The sequence below is a fragment of the Stegodyphus dumicola genome, chromosome 9 (genome assembly GCF_044657685.1).
Source record: "Stegodyphus dumicola isolate Sdum_Otavi_A_Nest chromosome 9, ASM4465768v1".
Taxonomy (NCBI): Eukaryota; Metazoa; Arthropoda; class Arachnida; order Araneae; family Eresidae; genus Stegodyphus; species Stegodyphus dumicola.
Window position 1 is genome coordinate 144,383,778 of NC_140776.1, and position 14,823 is coordinate 144,398,600.

The 14,823-nt window shown below is 31.4% G+C and overlaps 1 protein-coding gene across 1 annotated transcript in view; it reads left to right on the forward strand.

The window, feature by feature from the left end:
* The first annotated feature begins 215 nt into the window (after positions 1–215).
* The window catches only part of Kpc1 (Kip1 ubiquitination-promoting complex subunit 1), a 150,790-nt gene continuing 136,182 nt past the window's right edge, over positions 216–14,823 (forward strand). Inside the window, exons 1-2 of the mRNA XM_035366178.2 lie at positions 216–411; positions 2,153–2,222. Of these exons, the coding sequence (XP_035222069.1) occupies positions 357–411; positions 2,153–2,222 (125 nt within the window). The 5' untranslated portion in view covers positions 216–356. The remainder of the gene's footprint in view (positions 412–2,152; positions 2,223–14,823) is intronic.

The window sequence follows — 14,823 nt, forward strand, 5'->3', positions numbered from 1 at the left end:
AATTTAGCATGCGCCTTGTAAATAAAAAGACGTTAAGTTAGGACATCTTTCATTTACATTTTTAAATAACTTGCACGAGAGTAAAAATAAGCAAACCATATACAGTAAAAATAATAATAATAATAGTACAAATATGCACATAGGGGGATTTATTTCGGAAAAGCTGGGTTATTGTGGATTGAGCCGAAAATCCCCAAATCCGATTGGCAACAGGCAAAAAGATACTTCATGCTTTAGTCTGCTCTGTTATTTTACGTTTTTTTTTTGAGAAATGCAGTGACGGAATCTAATGTAAATATTCAATTTTCTCTGTGTTATTGTCTAAATAAAATAGTGTGTTTGAAAAAAAAAAAAAAATGGAATGCTCTAACGATCGGATGCGAAAAATTGCTGAAGATGAACATTGTTTAGGTAAGTAGATAAGAAAAACAAAACTGGAATTCGTAAATCTCTAACTTTATATGTTTGTTTACAATAACTAACTTTGATACCATTTTTTTTCTGGGATGCACCTACATTCCTGAATTGTCTTTTCTTTTCAAGATTAAATTTTTTAAGATTAAAGTTTTATTTTCATTTCATAAATTAGTTAACATTACGAAAGGTTATGCTTAATTGTAATTTATCCGTCAAAACATTGAAGAGTTTTTTGTAGTAAATTAAAACTAATCGAGAATTCTGTGATATAAATTTTAATAAAATTACAAAGTGGATTATATATAGATTGATTAAGTCAAGAAGCTTATTAGATCTGATCGTATATACTTCGTTGCCATGACATGAGATCTGTAGTCAACATGTTAAAAAATACTTTTTTTATGTTGACATACTATATCTTTTATGGCGAGCAAAATCTCTGCAAGTCTATTTTCTGAATGAAATAATCCATTCCATTGTTTATCATTAATAGATTCTGCAAATTATGAACAGATTATATGTATTTAAAATTTTATGTGTAATAGTTAAATAATTTTGCTATTTTCGCATTAAAAATTCATATTTAAATGCAATAAATTCTGGAAATAAATTGTAAACAAATTATATGCATCTAAAGTTTTGTGTTTAATAGTTAAAATTATTTTTAGTATTTTAATTTTTTTATTGAAAAGTCACCTTTTACTATTCCTTTTCTGTCTTGATAGTGATAAAGGGTATTGCTTTGATCTGTACGATTGAGAGTTTAATGCAAAGTAATTCACATAACTGTATCTGTATCTATGAGTGTGTAAAATATGTAAATTCATTAGGTCCTTTAACAGAAGGATAGTGATTTATAGAAAGAGGGATGATAAAAGAAGAAACAGCAGTTTGTGAGTTATCGTAGCAAAAGTGTATGGTTTATAATTCATTTTTATATTTGTTTTAAGATTTCAGCCCTGTGTAATGCGAATGCTACACAGTTTTTTTTTTTTTTTTTTTGTAATCTTCCATGAAGCCATAACTCATTTTTGAAAAGTAGCCCTTGTAATCGTTTCTGCTATTGAAAATAGCTGTTATCTAGCTGTTGCCTTTTGATCCAGCATGTAGCAATTAATGGTGAGCATAATTGAGAAAAAAAAAAAAAAAGCATATTGTAAAGAACAGTGGAAAGCTGAAAAATTTAAATTAGTTAACAATTAATTGATCTCAAAAGTACTTGTATCTTATCCTGGACTAGTAGCTTTTGTAGGTAAGGTAAATTTTGCACAATAAGTGCTGGTTACTTTGGTTTAAAGGTAACTGCAGGTGTTATTTGGCTGAAATAACAGCTGCCTTGATACAGCCTCAGTTTAGATTCAAAATATTATAAAACAGAAACAGTAAACAATCATATAGCCTCCATTTTATTATTTTATAAATTGAAAGACCCATGAAGATAATAAATTGTGAACAAAAAATCAAGTGCTTAAAAGAACATGCCAAAGATTAAGACATGATTGCAAAAGGGATGTAAGCATTTATTAGCATATTTTCACCAATTTTGGCACTTACCAAAGTTGTCTTCCAGGATAAGACATAAGTACCATGAAGAATAATAACTGAAATGTTAGATATTATTTGTTATCTGTTTTTAAGTATATTGATTACTTTATCTAGCTTAATTTAAACACCATTCTTGTTTAAATAAAATTTCTTGTTAAATTTATGTGTATTGTTTTTGATTTCTTTAAAGAGAGTATGATAAAGCAAGTTTATGGTGGAGGAGGAAATCAACCACTTGGAGAACATGGACACATATTACTGTAAGTTTGCATGAATTGCAGTTTGGTGTACTTTTGATTGTATGCAATTAAGGTTTCCATTAATGGAGTAAGGAAATAATTTCATAACATTTTTCTCTGTTTTTTGGTAAATTTATTAGTATTTAAACTGAAAGCTATTACAGCCAATAACTTTAAGATCTCTTCCATGCATTGCCAAAAGTAATACTTAAATTCTAAATTCTTCTAATTCTTCTAGGGATTCTAAATTTTATCATTTGATACAAGCTTATAATCAGAAAATCCATTAAGTTGTGTTGGTAGCCGTTGTACATTAGTTTTATGTTTAAGTGCACCCCACAGATTTCATTTGGTAATGTTGCAAATTTCTCTAAGGAATTATCTGTTTATATGCATTGTTGGAAACTTATGGAAAATCCCGTCGACCACGAGAGACGGCGCCAGCCATGCAAAAAAAAAAAAAAAAAAAAAAAGTCTACTAAATACAATAAAAAACATTCTATTCTTATTGTAACAATTTGTTCACTTTCTTTAGTTTAATTTCTTTTTCATTGTGAAGAGTAGTTCCGTGTTTTCTTCTCGGATAACTGTTTTTAACGCATTAAAAATGTGTGATAGAGGGAAAAAGGGAATCTTTACTCAAGAATAATAACTAACACATGTAATCAAGATTACACCAAACCCAGTGTGTTTGAAGAAGAATTGGTTGATCTTTGGATTATGGTAACTTGGAGATTTTTTGGCGAAAATTTGGCGACCAACTCTGCTACAGCAACCCTCTGTTTTTTTTTTTCGCCGCCATTTTGTCTTCACGAAGTAAAGACATGTTTCTTTTCTTTTTATTTACTCAACACTTTTTCCAACAATCTACTAGCCGAATTAAACTTATGCTAGAAATTTTATTGAACAAAACTGCTTAATCATGACAAATATTAACTGCAAAATTGGGAAAAAGTGCAGAATCACAAACTCCTTGCCACGTTTTTCAAAAATCGCACATACACAGTAACCATGTACACGTCGACTTATTTTTACTTAAAAAAACATCCCAGAATTGCACAAAAATGGCATTGTGCACACTCTTGACTTTATCCATCTGAACTGCTATTTTCTCATAAATTACAAAAATTTGCACGAAAATGCAGGAAAATTTTGTGAATCTTTAAACTTGCTAAAAGGCACATATATGAAATTACCTGATCGCGAAAAATTATATACCCTATCCAAGGATGAACATTTCCACGTATAATATAAATAAAATATCCAAAAACTTTTACCTCTAAATTATCTATTATAAACGTCACCGACGAATTCATAACAAAACTTAGTGTCAAATATTTAAATTATTTCCATGCACGTTTACTTCCACTGAAAGGTATACCAAATTGCTGCAAACATATAATTCACAAAATAACTATCATTTAATTAAAATATAATTAAACCATGTACACGTCGACTTATTTTTACTTAAAAAAAATCCCAGAATTGCACAAAAATGGCATTGCCCACACTCTTCACTATATCCATGTACACTGCTTTTTTCTCATAAATTAGAAAAATTTCACGAAAATGCATGAAAATTTTGTGAATCTTTAAATTCGGTAAAAAGGACATATATGAAATTACCTGATCGCGAAAAAGTATATACCCTTTCCAAGGATGAACATTTGCACGTATAAAATAAATAAAATATCCAAAAACTTTTTTCTCTAAATTATCTATTATAAACCTCACCTACCAATTTCTAATGCAAACATTAAAAATGGTTCCAAATACTTAAATTCTTTCCATGCACATTTACTTCTACTCAAACGTATTCCAAAATACTACAAACATATAACTCTCAAAATAATGATTATTAAATTAAAATATAATTAAATTAAAAAACACTGCTTAAAATATAAATAAGCACATATGTTAAATTAATAAAAATTAGCTTTTAATGCTAATTACTTTAAACTAAATCATTGCTAATAACAATTTCCAATAATACCATATTAATTTATTTACTCCTTACATTTAGAACAATGCATAAAAATAATATCCTCAAATAATTAAAAATTCTAACTTACCTAATCTTCTACAGAATCTTGAGTGCATGACGGATCACAAAATGTCCATTTTCACCAGATTTCTTGCACCGCCATTCAAACTTATCTCTAATATCCTTCCTTTCACACAATCTCATTTCATACCCACATGTTGGACATTCTTACTTATCCGCAATTAAGCAATTCTTTTCAATTACACATAAATGCAATAAAAATTTCGGATTTACTATATATAGGGCCATGGGATCCAAATATTAAACAACACTGCTTCACAGAACATAGAATGAAACTAATGCTGTACAGCAGATATTTTTACAAATTTACCCCCTTTTCCGATTAAAGGACAGTGGTTCATCCATTAATGTCACATGACATATCTCATGATCTCTCATTTCCCTCACACAAAATAATGCGTAATCGGAACTGAGTACTTCTCGCATTATTCCCAAAGTCCTAGGTAGTAAACTTTATCGCCTCCAAAATGTCGACATTTTGGAGGTGTTACCATATTCCAAATTACATTTGGAATATTTCATATTCCAAATTACATTCCATATTACTTTTGGAAATGTTACCATATTGCAAAGATCAGCCGAAGAATTTTCCATTTTTGTAGAAAAATTGCGTAGTGTAGCGTCTTTTCTTTAATAGGCAAAAATGGTCGATGGGATTTTCCATAACCCATTATTGTTTTTGTGTATTGTTTTGTTTACTGATATGTTTGTAATTTGGGTAATAAATTTAGGTTTTATTTGTGTGATTGAATTTGTGGCCACATGTTTTCTACATAATGCTTTATTTCTTGTGTAATGTTACGGATCTTTCTGTTTTGAATCTAGTGACAGATAAATTTTTAAATGCATCTTTGAAAATGTTCGGCGGTCTATTCAATGGCACTGTGAATCCTGTGTTTGTGTGAATGGTCGGAAACTACTGTCACCCTTTACTTTACCTTGTTGAAATAAAGGTCACATTCATTACCACTTAACTGTACTGTTTCCTAATGTTAACTTTACTTATCCATTTTGTTTGTGTAGATAACATTTGCAGACATACTTTCCTACATGAAATTGGTTTCCTGACGTCTTCCATGCCTTCCCACAAAATTTGAAAGGCAAGTTTTGAATCATCCTGTATATATATAAATTTTGGCCAGTCCCATTTTTTTATCATACGGCCGGCTAGGAGGATCGGGGCTGTGCCTTTATAATAATATATAATACAGACAAAAGTCTTTAATGGGGACGTCCATAATCCAGATCTCAAAGCTACAAACTTTCTGCGCAAGCATAAACGCATGCATTTATGCATGTGCATAATACCTTGCGCATGTGCATAATACATGCGCATATGCGTTTATGCATGTGCATATGCATTTATGTCAAAAAGAGTTTCTGATTCTGGAGCTGCCAAAGGATCTACAAAGCGAAAGCATATTTCAATGTCCATCAAACAAAAAGTGGAATTGCCTCAAAATATGGATAAAGGCATGAAGAAAGTGACAGAGAGGTTAGTGAAAACAAAAAAATTTCGATTGACAAGTTAGTCTGTATTTTCAGCACAGCAATTACAGGACTTAAACAGCGGAATTTTGTTACTGAACAAGAAATTATGTCTGTTTATAGAATTAAAGAGAAAGTATTAGCACATAAAACGAAGCAACTTAAACAACTTACATTGAAAGAAATGTTTAATAAAGTAAACAAATAAATATTAAGCCTTTTTTTTTTTTTGTAAATTTTGATACCCTTTAGATCATAAATGCTCTTTATTTCATAAATTATGGTTTCATATTTTTAATTTTATAATTTCTTCATGCCATCTTACAAGATTTAAATTGATGATCTATAATCCATAATCGACGAATCTGAATTAAAGACTTTGTACTGTATTCAACATTTCAATATCAACTACTTGACATGCTTGAATTTTTCTACTTGTCAACAGATGAAGCTTCCTTCAGGAGGACTGCCAGAAACGAAGGAGATCCAGGTTCTTTGTTTTTGGCGAAAGTCTCGATAGTTCAAGAAGTCTAGTACTCTGCTTAAATATGCATTTTCTCACTATTCTGAAATTCTTTGTGTACAACTGAGCATCATTGCTCATTTTTCAGTGGTAGTATTTGAAAGCTGAAATTGTGCAATAACGATAGCACATCAAGTGCAGTGTCTAGTGTTGCAACACTTTCTATCCAATAAGGAGAAGTCAGCTGTTAATTAGCTGTAAGAGTTTGCAGCTCAAAGTGTTAGTTGAACTGCATTTTAGAGCTTATTTTGTGATTGCTATGAGGAATTTTTGATATTTCTTGTGTTGTAAGGAAAATTTGCTTAATATCTGCATTCTCTGTGAGCTGTTTACAACTACTAATGTTTGTTGTTCATTGTATTCTTTTGCAATAATTGAATAAATAAATTCTTTTGCCATAAAATAAAAATTAAATTAATTCTCTTTAAATAAATTTAAAGAGATGTTGACAAAAATCATAGCTTGCAAAAACTGGTATCAGAAATTGGACCTCTCTGAATCATCATAACCAAGAAAATAGAACAACAGTTGAAAGCCAATATGAAAATGATTGCTACCAGCAGGGAAGAAGCAGCTCCTGTGGCCACTGACAGGAAGACCTCTATAATCACTTATGTTAAAGTGGAAACTGTAAATGCTATGAATATGAAAACAGCAGCTATAGAATAAAAATTAGGAAGAAAGATAATGAATGCTAATCAAGAAATTTCTGCTGTTGACTTAAAGGCTCAAGAAATAAATTGAAAAAAGTAGAAAGAAATGTTTGCAATCGTGGTCATTTGATAACAGCATCCACATCAGATCTATGCCATTGCCACTATAGCTTATTCTGCTGTAGGTAATATTCCAGCTTGGTCATCTTGTTTGATAATCAGATTCTTGCCGTATAATGGAAAATCATCATAGAATGTGTATGAAATGCAGTTTGAAAGGATTTCACAGACAAATGAATGGGACCCTATCATCAAAGTTCTAAATTTGAATATTTGTTTTTTTTTTAGAGCAGAGGTTATTGACATCTTTCAGATGCTTCCAGCTAAAAACTTTCAGATGTTGATTTCTTAGTTAATATTTTACAAGTGAAATTAGCAGAAATATTTCTCAGGATTATGATCAACAGCAGTTTAAAACCCAAACATAAAAGTCTGAACAGTTTTACAGGAACTAGAGGCAGACATAAAAAAAATATTAGCTTGCAGTCAGGAAATCAGACACACATTAAGTTTCTGGTATTTTGCAGAGATGTCACCACTATCTAATATTTTATCGATGTCCCTATTATACAACAGATACTCCAAACAAAGGACAAAGAAGAAAGTCATTATGTATGTCTTGAAAGTCTGAACAGAAAACCAGCAGAAGAGGCTTTCGTTATGTAAGGTGTGTCAACACACAGATGCCTGACTGCTAAAAGCAGTGACCGAGCTGATATAAAGACCATAAACAATAGAAGGAATAAAAACTCAATCTGGCAGCGCCAGTTGAATGCGTGTGAGACATGAATAAACTTGGAAGTTTTGAAACCTGATTTGTAATGTTCATTTTCCTTGATGATTTGTGTGATTTGAATTAATGTTTTTTGAACCAGGATAACTTGAAATCTTGATGGTTACTATAATTATTTTATATTTTTGGCGCTCAACAGTTGCGCACAAACAGTTTTTTGATTTAAGAATGCAGTGTTTTTTCGTGTTATTGAAAAATTATTCTTCTGCACTGAATGTGGCAGGATAAACATTCAAAATACTTGTGAATGTTTTCTATTGCAAAGTGAGTTACTAAATTAGGATTAAACCATTTGAAGACTGCACCAGGTAAGCGAATAAAAAAAAATTTTTTTTTTTTTGTTATTATGGCAGACGATATTGTTAAATCGAAAGCTGCTAGAAAGACTATGAGACAAGATATTTCTAAAATAATAAATGTTTTAGAACCTGAAATTAAAAAAGACATTTGGGGTAAGAATATGGTAGAAGAAAATGTGATTTTACTGACTTTTAAACAGTCTGCGTTGAAAGGAATTAATGAAAAAGTACTGGATTGTGTTAAAGGGGACGAGTCTGAAATTGAGAAAGAATGTAATACTACTGTGTTAGAGTATGATGAAAAAATGAGTTTATATATTTTTAGGGCTAAAAAGAAACTTAATTTAAATTCTCAGATAGTGAATATTGAAAATGAATCACCTGGTAACCATACTGCTGCTGTAAAGGTCAAAAACAAAATTAACATTCGGTTACCTAAAATTTCAATTCCTAAATATTGCGTTGATCCTAGTTTATTTTTGGAATTTTATAATTCTTTTGAAAATTCTATTGATAATAATAATGAGTCAACAAAGGTCGAGAAGTTTACCTATCTTAAATCCTTACTCGCAGAACCTGCTTTAAGTGCAGTATCTGGGTTTGCACTATCTAATGAAAATTATGATGCTTCTATAAGTTTAATTAAAGAAAGATTTAAACGGGCAGATTGGTTATATCTTCGCACATGAATAAACTCTTGAATCTTGAACCGGTTAGAAGTTTGTCCAATGTGAAAGCAGTAAGAATGCTTTAAGATTCCTGTGAAATCAATATAAAAAGTTTGAATTCATTAGGTATTGTGTCGGAAGCTTACAGGACCTTTTTAGGACCTGTTATTTTAAAGCTTTTACCAGACAATATGAATCTGAAGTTTAATAGAAGAAGAAACTCTAAACAGCAATATAGCCTACCAGAACTTCTCAAATTTATTAGATTGGAAGTTGAGAGGCGGGAAGCTTCTAATTTAATAAACTCAAAGAAACAGGACACAAATTATGGTGTTAAGCAGAATAAAAATAATTACTTAAAAGGGGTAAGCGTTCCTACTGCTTGGTGTTAGCCACAGTGACTAAGCCATACTGTTTCTATTGTAATCAAAATACACATGATGTAGAAAAATGTGAGAAAACAAATGAGCAAAAAAGAGCAATATTAAAAAACCATGAACGTTGTTACAGATGTGTTAAGAGAGGTCATGTATCGTCCAGATGTAAAGTGAAAATTCAGCCTTGTGAGTTGTGTAATGGTTTAAATTATAATAAGTTATTTTGTAAAAATATTGTTCCTGAAGTGGTAGCAGTTTTAGATGTTAAACAGAAAGTAGTTACAGTATTGGATTCTAAGCAGAATGTAGTTGCATTCCTGTTGTTTAAATCTAAGACTGTTTCTGAAACTGCTGATAAAGGTGTATATTTTTATAAACTTGCACTGTTTACGCTTCAGATACAGGTAATACTAGAAGCCAAATAGTAAAAATCTTAATTGATGGTGGATCACAGAGGTCATTTATTAGATATGATTTAGCTAAAGAACTAAAATTAAGAACTTTAAGGAAAGAAAGGGTTTATTCTTTTGGGTATATGCGGGGTAGACTAATGGAATATAATGTTCAAATTACCCTCGAAAGTATACATTGCCCTAATGACTCAATCACTGTTGAAGTTCCCTGTTACAGATACAATTTCTGGAGCAATCATAAAAATTTCCTCCAAAAACATTTTGGAAATTTTAAAATCAGAAAATTTAAAATTAGCCGATAATGGTGAAGCAGCTGAAATAAAAATATTTTAGAGTCTGATTCATGTTGGGAAGTACGAGTAGGAGAAAAGAAAAGAGTAAGGAATAAATTATTTATTGTGTCTTTCTATATTTGGTTGGCCCTTGGTTGGATCTTTTTAAGGTGATCAGTCTAGTGCCTGTATTTTTACAACTGGTGTTTCTCATTGTTTGAAGGAAGATAATTCAGTTAATGTCTGTTTGCAAAGGTTTTGGGCTTTGGACCACTTGAGTTTAGATAAGAAGGAGAATCCTGATGATAAATCAGTCATTGAGAAATTTGAAAAAGAATTGCATTTTACTAATGGTAGATATGTAGCTCGTTTGTTATGGAAATACTATCATGAAAACTTGGGTAATAATTTAGAAAATGCCAAGCGACATCTAGTATCTTTGGTTAATAAACTAAAAAAAGATGAGTGGCTTAGGGCGACTTATGATAGCATAATAAACAAACAGTTAAAAAATTAAATAATTGAAGAGTGCGAAATCGAAAGTTGTGACAGTAGTAAAATGTATTACATGCCGCATTCTCCAGTGGTAAGAAAAAATGCATCAAAAACTAAAGTCCGTATCATGTTTGACATATCTTCAAAGTGTAATGGGGTATCTCTGAACAATTGTTTGATGCCTGGCCCAAATTTGAATCCTTCTGTTTTGGACTTGATATTGTAGTTTAGACAATACAAACATGCGTTCTCAGCTTAAGTAAATCAGGAATAATTAAATCAGGAAGGGCTTAATTGATTTAGGAGTAAAGATGTAATTTCTCTGAACTTAGACAACTTGTGCGAAACATTAAATAGTTATAGAAACACCACAAAAAGAAATACTATATTAAAGGTGACTGCTACTATTTTTGATCCAGTAGGTTTCTTGGTGCTATTTGTAGTACGTGCAAAATTGATAATGCAAAAACTTTGGCAGTTCGGTTTAGAATTTGACGACGAAGTTCCGACTAAATGTAAGCAGTTGTGGTCCGAGTGGAGCGGTGAAATCGAAAAATTAAAGAAATTTGGAAATTTCTCGAGAACCCCTGCAAATTGAATCAAAATAAAGACATCGAACTGCATTTATTTTGTGATGCATCTATTAAAGTCTACAGTTCATTTGCATATTTTAGATCGGTTGAAGAAGGGCAGGTAGCATTCATTGTGGCAAAATCTAGAATTGCACCAATAAAACAAAAACTCACACTTCCAAGGTTAGAGTTGTTAGGAGCATTAACATTGGCAAAACTTACTAAAAATTTAAAAGAGCTGTTTTCAATTCATGAAGAAAATATCTATCTGTGAAATGATAGTATGATAGTGGTTCACTGGATTCGCAGTGTTCCTGAACGATGGAAAATGTTTGTAAAAAATCGAATATCTGAAATACAATCATTAACTTGCCCAAATAACTTGAGACATTTTAATGGGACATTTTCTCTAGAGGATGTTCAGCTGAATATTTGTTGTCATCAAGATTATGGCAGTCTGGACCAGACTGGTTAGTTGAATCAGTGAGTGCTAGGCCTAGTAAATTTATTGCGACGACAGAGTTTTCTGATTCTGAATTAGAGCGGAAAAAGTGTATAAATGATACCACAATACTACCGTCTATTGCAGAAAACTCTAATTCTCTGTTGAATCTTGAAAAATATAGTAAATTAATTAGAGCTATTAGAGTGACTGCATGGATATTTAGATTTATTCAGAATTTGAAAAATAAAACTGACAAGAAAACAGGACCCTTGATTGCAGAAGAACTCTTTGCCGCAGAATTATATTTGATAAAAGAAGTTAACAGTTTAAAGTCTGGACAGTTGATTTCACAAAACTCAAACATTTATGAACTAAATCCTTTTCTAAGTGACTAAAGAGTTTTGTTAGTAGAAGGAAGACTACAAAAATCAACTTTAAGTTTTCATGAACAGCATCCTATAATTATTCCTTCAAAAACTCATTTTACAGATCTTCTGGTATGTGATGCACATGAACGAGTTCTTCATACAGGTGTAGCTAGTACTCTCATGTTCCTCCGTGAAATATACTGGATAATTAGATCCAGACAAAATGTGAAACGTGTTATAAGAAACTGTGTACTGTGTCAGCATTATAACTCCCAACAGATGCGACAAGTCATAGCACCATTATCTCCATCTAGAGTGCCAAGAGTATTAATATTGTGTGATAGTATATTTCTTACTGAAAATGTAATCTTAATGCTATTTAAAGTATTGTATGTTTAATATTTAAAGAAATGTATATATTAGAAAATTTTAAGATTGTAGAAATGTATAAGTGTATTTAAAATTTAATTTAATTCTGAGGGAAAAAAAAGACAGGTTTCTTGTAATAATTCTAGTATTTTAGTTGGATTATTGAAATGTTATTTCTTTATTATTATCTTGAGTCAGATAAAATCTTGATTTAAATTCCTGATGCTTGAACAGGAATGCTATAACAATAATCCTTGATGAATGAAATTTTATTTAATATTCTTGAAATATATGGTAAGTTTTACATGTTTTTGATGTTTATGTGACATTTCTTGATTACAAAAACTTGAATTTGTATTGTAATGCATAATGATTCTAGAAAATAATTCTTGAAAATGTTCATGTATCACTGATAATCTTGATTATTCTGAACTGCTGTTCAGCCGGGCCCAGTGTGTAAGAAATTTTATGTGAAAATATATTTTAATCGCCAAAGAGAGCGTAAATCTTTCATGATGTATACTTCTTGTTCTTGGATCTGGCAGCGCCAGTTAAATGCGTGTGAGACTTGAATAAACTTGGAAGTTTTGAAACCTGATTCATAATGTTCATTTACCTTGGTGATTTGAATTAATGTTTCTTGAACCAGCATAACTTGAAATCTTGATGGTTACTATAATTATTTTATGTTTACTGTACGAACGTTCCTGAGGAAAATGCAGATTTGAAAGAACTTTAAATTACAACTGCCTTTGTGAGCTTAACAAAAGAAAATGTTCCATTCAGAATTGCTAGCATAAGTGACAGGCCCTATACTTTTATGGAAAAAAAGGAAATTGCTTTATATAATCTTTGTATTGTGTAATGTTCCATAGATCTGAAACAGATTCAGCCAAATCAAACTGAAACAGCATGCTATCTGTCTATTAAGAACATGTTCAGTATCTGCCTTTCTCAATGCAAGAGGAAATCCACAAGAAACTGAAGGACATGGCAGTGACATAATTGAGCCTTAATTTACTCCCATCATCATCGTTCAAAAGAAAGATGGCTCCATATATTTGTGCTGACTACAAATATCTAAATGACATTACAAAGAAAGACAGTTATCCTTTGCCTAGAATGTTAGATGTCTAAGGTGCCAGTGACACCTAAAGGGCCGTTCACACTGAGTGGGGGGGGGGTTATCTGAGACAACTGACGTAGCCGGCCCAACTCTAAAACCAGTTTTTCCCCCATAGGGCAGCAAGTTAAAAAATCTGTACTGCAGGTATAGTGGAGCTAGTCGACATGTGGAACTATTAGCTCAGATAAATCCCAGTGTGAATGGCCCTTTAGATATGCAGTCTGAAGAACAGCTACTAGAAAGTAAAATTTGACCTTAAAGATCACGAGAAAGTTGCATTTTCTACATGTAATTTGCTCTAGTAGTTTAAAATAATGTGTTTGGGATTGTATAGCACTCTGTGACATTTGAATATTTATGTGACAGTTTGTTTATGTGTTTGTATTTAAGTGAAAGTGACAGTTTTGACAGGACTATCATATGAGGCCTGTCTTGTATATCTTAAAGACATTGTTATGATCAGACATGCTTTTAGAAACACTTAATAAATATTAGAAAAATGCTATAAAAACTCAGAGAGGCTAATTTAAAAAGTTTAGCCCTTTAAAATGCAAACTATTTTAATTGGAAGTTAACTACCTTGGTCATATTATCTCCACTGAAGGTATGCTGACTGTTGAGAAAATAGTCGCTGTGACTGGTGTTACCCTCAAAAAGTCCATTAGTTAAGTCTACTTTTACAGTCTGGGCACTTATTATAGAAGATTATTATAGGTTTTTTGGTAAAAATATATTTAAGGGCGTTCCTTGGTGAAAATTGATAATTTTTGACAATTGGCCAGCAAAGCGATTTCAAGATGGCCACTGCACAAAACCAAAATAACAAGTCAAAGAACTGCACAAACTCAGTGTCCTTGTACACATCAATCTATTTTCACTTAAATCAGATAATTGCACAAACTTGGCATTGTGCACTCCCTTAACTTGTCCATGTATACATGGATCTATTTTCACTTGAGAAGAATGATGATGTCATATAATGTTAAAACAGAACACAGACAAACAGAATGTTAACGCAGAAATAAGCCCTTACAAATATTTTCCCATCAGTCAAATTCACCGCGATGACACAACCATTCACGTCATAATAAGGTTTCTATGTCATTCAGCTATTCAGGTTACCATAAATAAAACAATAATTTGACAATAAATGAAACAACTTGGTGATAATCCAGGGGGGCATCCGAAAATATAGACTTGAGTTTTTTTTCTTCTGAGATCACGAGGTGTTTACGTTACATAATAGAAGCAGCATTATATAATAGACAAAAAAAAAATTTTCTGGATTGACAGCTGTGAAAAAGTATTTGAAGTTTTGAAGCATGCTTTGACTTCTGCTCCTGTATTTGTTCATTCTAATCTGAATATGACATTATTCTTAATACAGATGCTGATAATGAAAGAATTGGAGCTGTTTATTTCACAATAAATCAACAGTTAGAAGCAGGCAATTTAATTTTTAAGTAAAAGGTCTCTCATAGGCAGAAAGAAATTACTGTGTGACCAGAAAAGAATTGTTAGCCATAAAGGCAGTAGTGGAACATTTTCATCATTATCTATACAGCTGAAAATTTCCATTGCGGACTGATTGTGCCTCATTAGCTGCTTAAAGGCCAAACTATTTTTTTAATTAGCG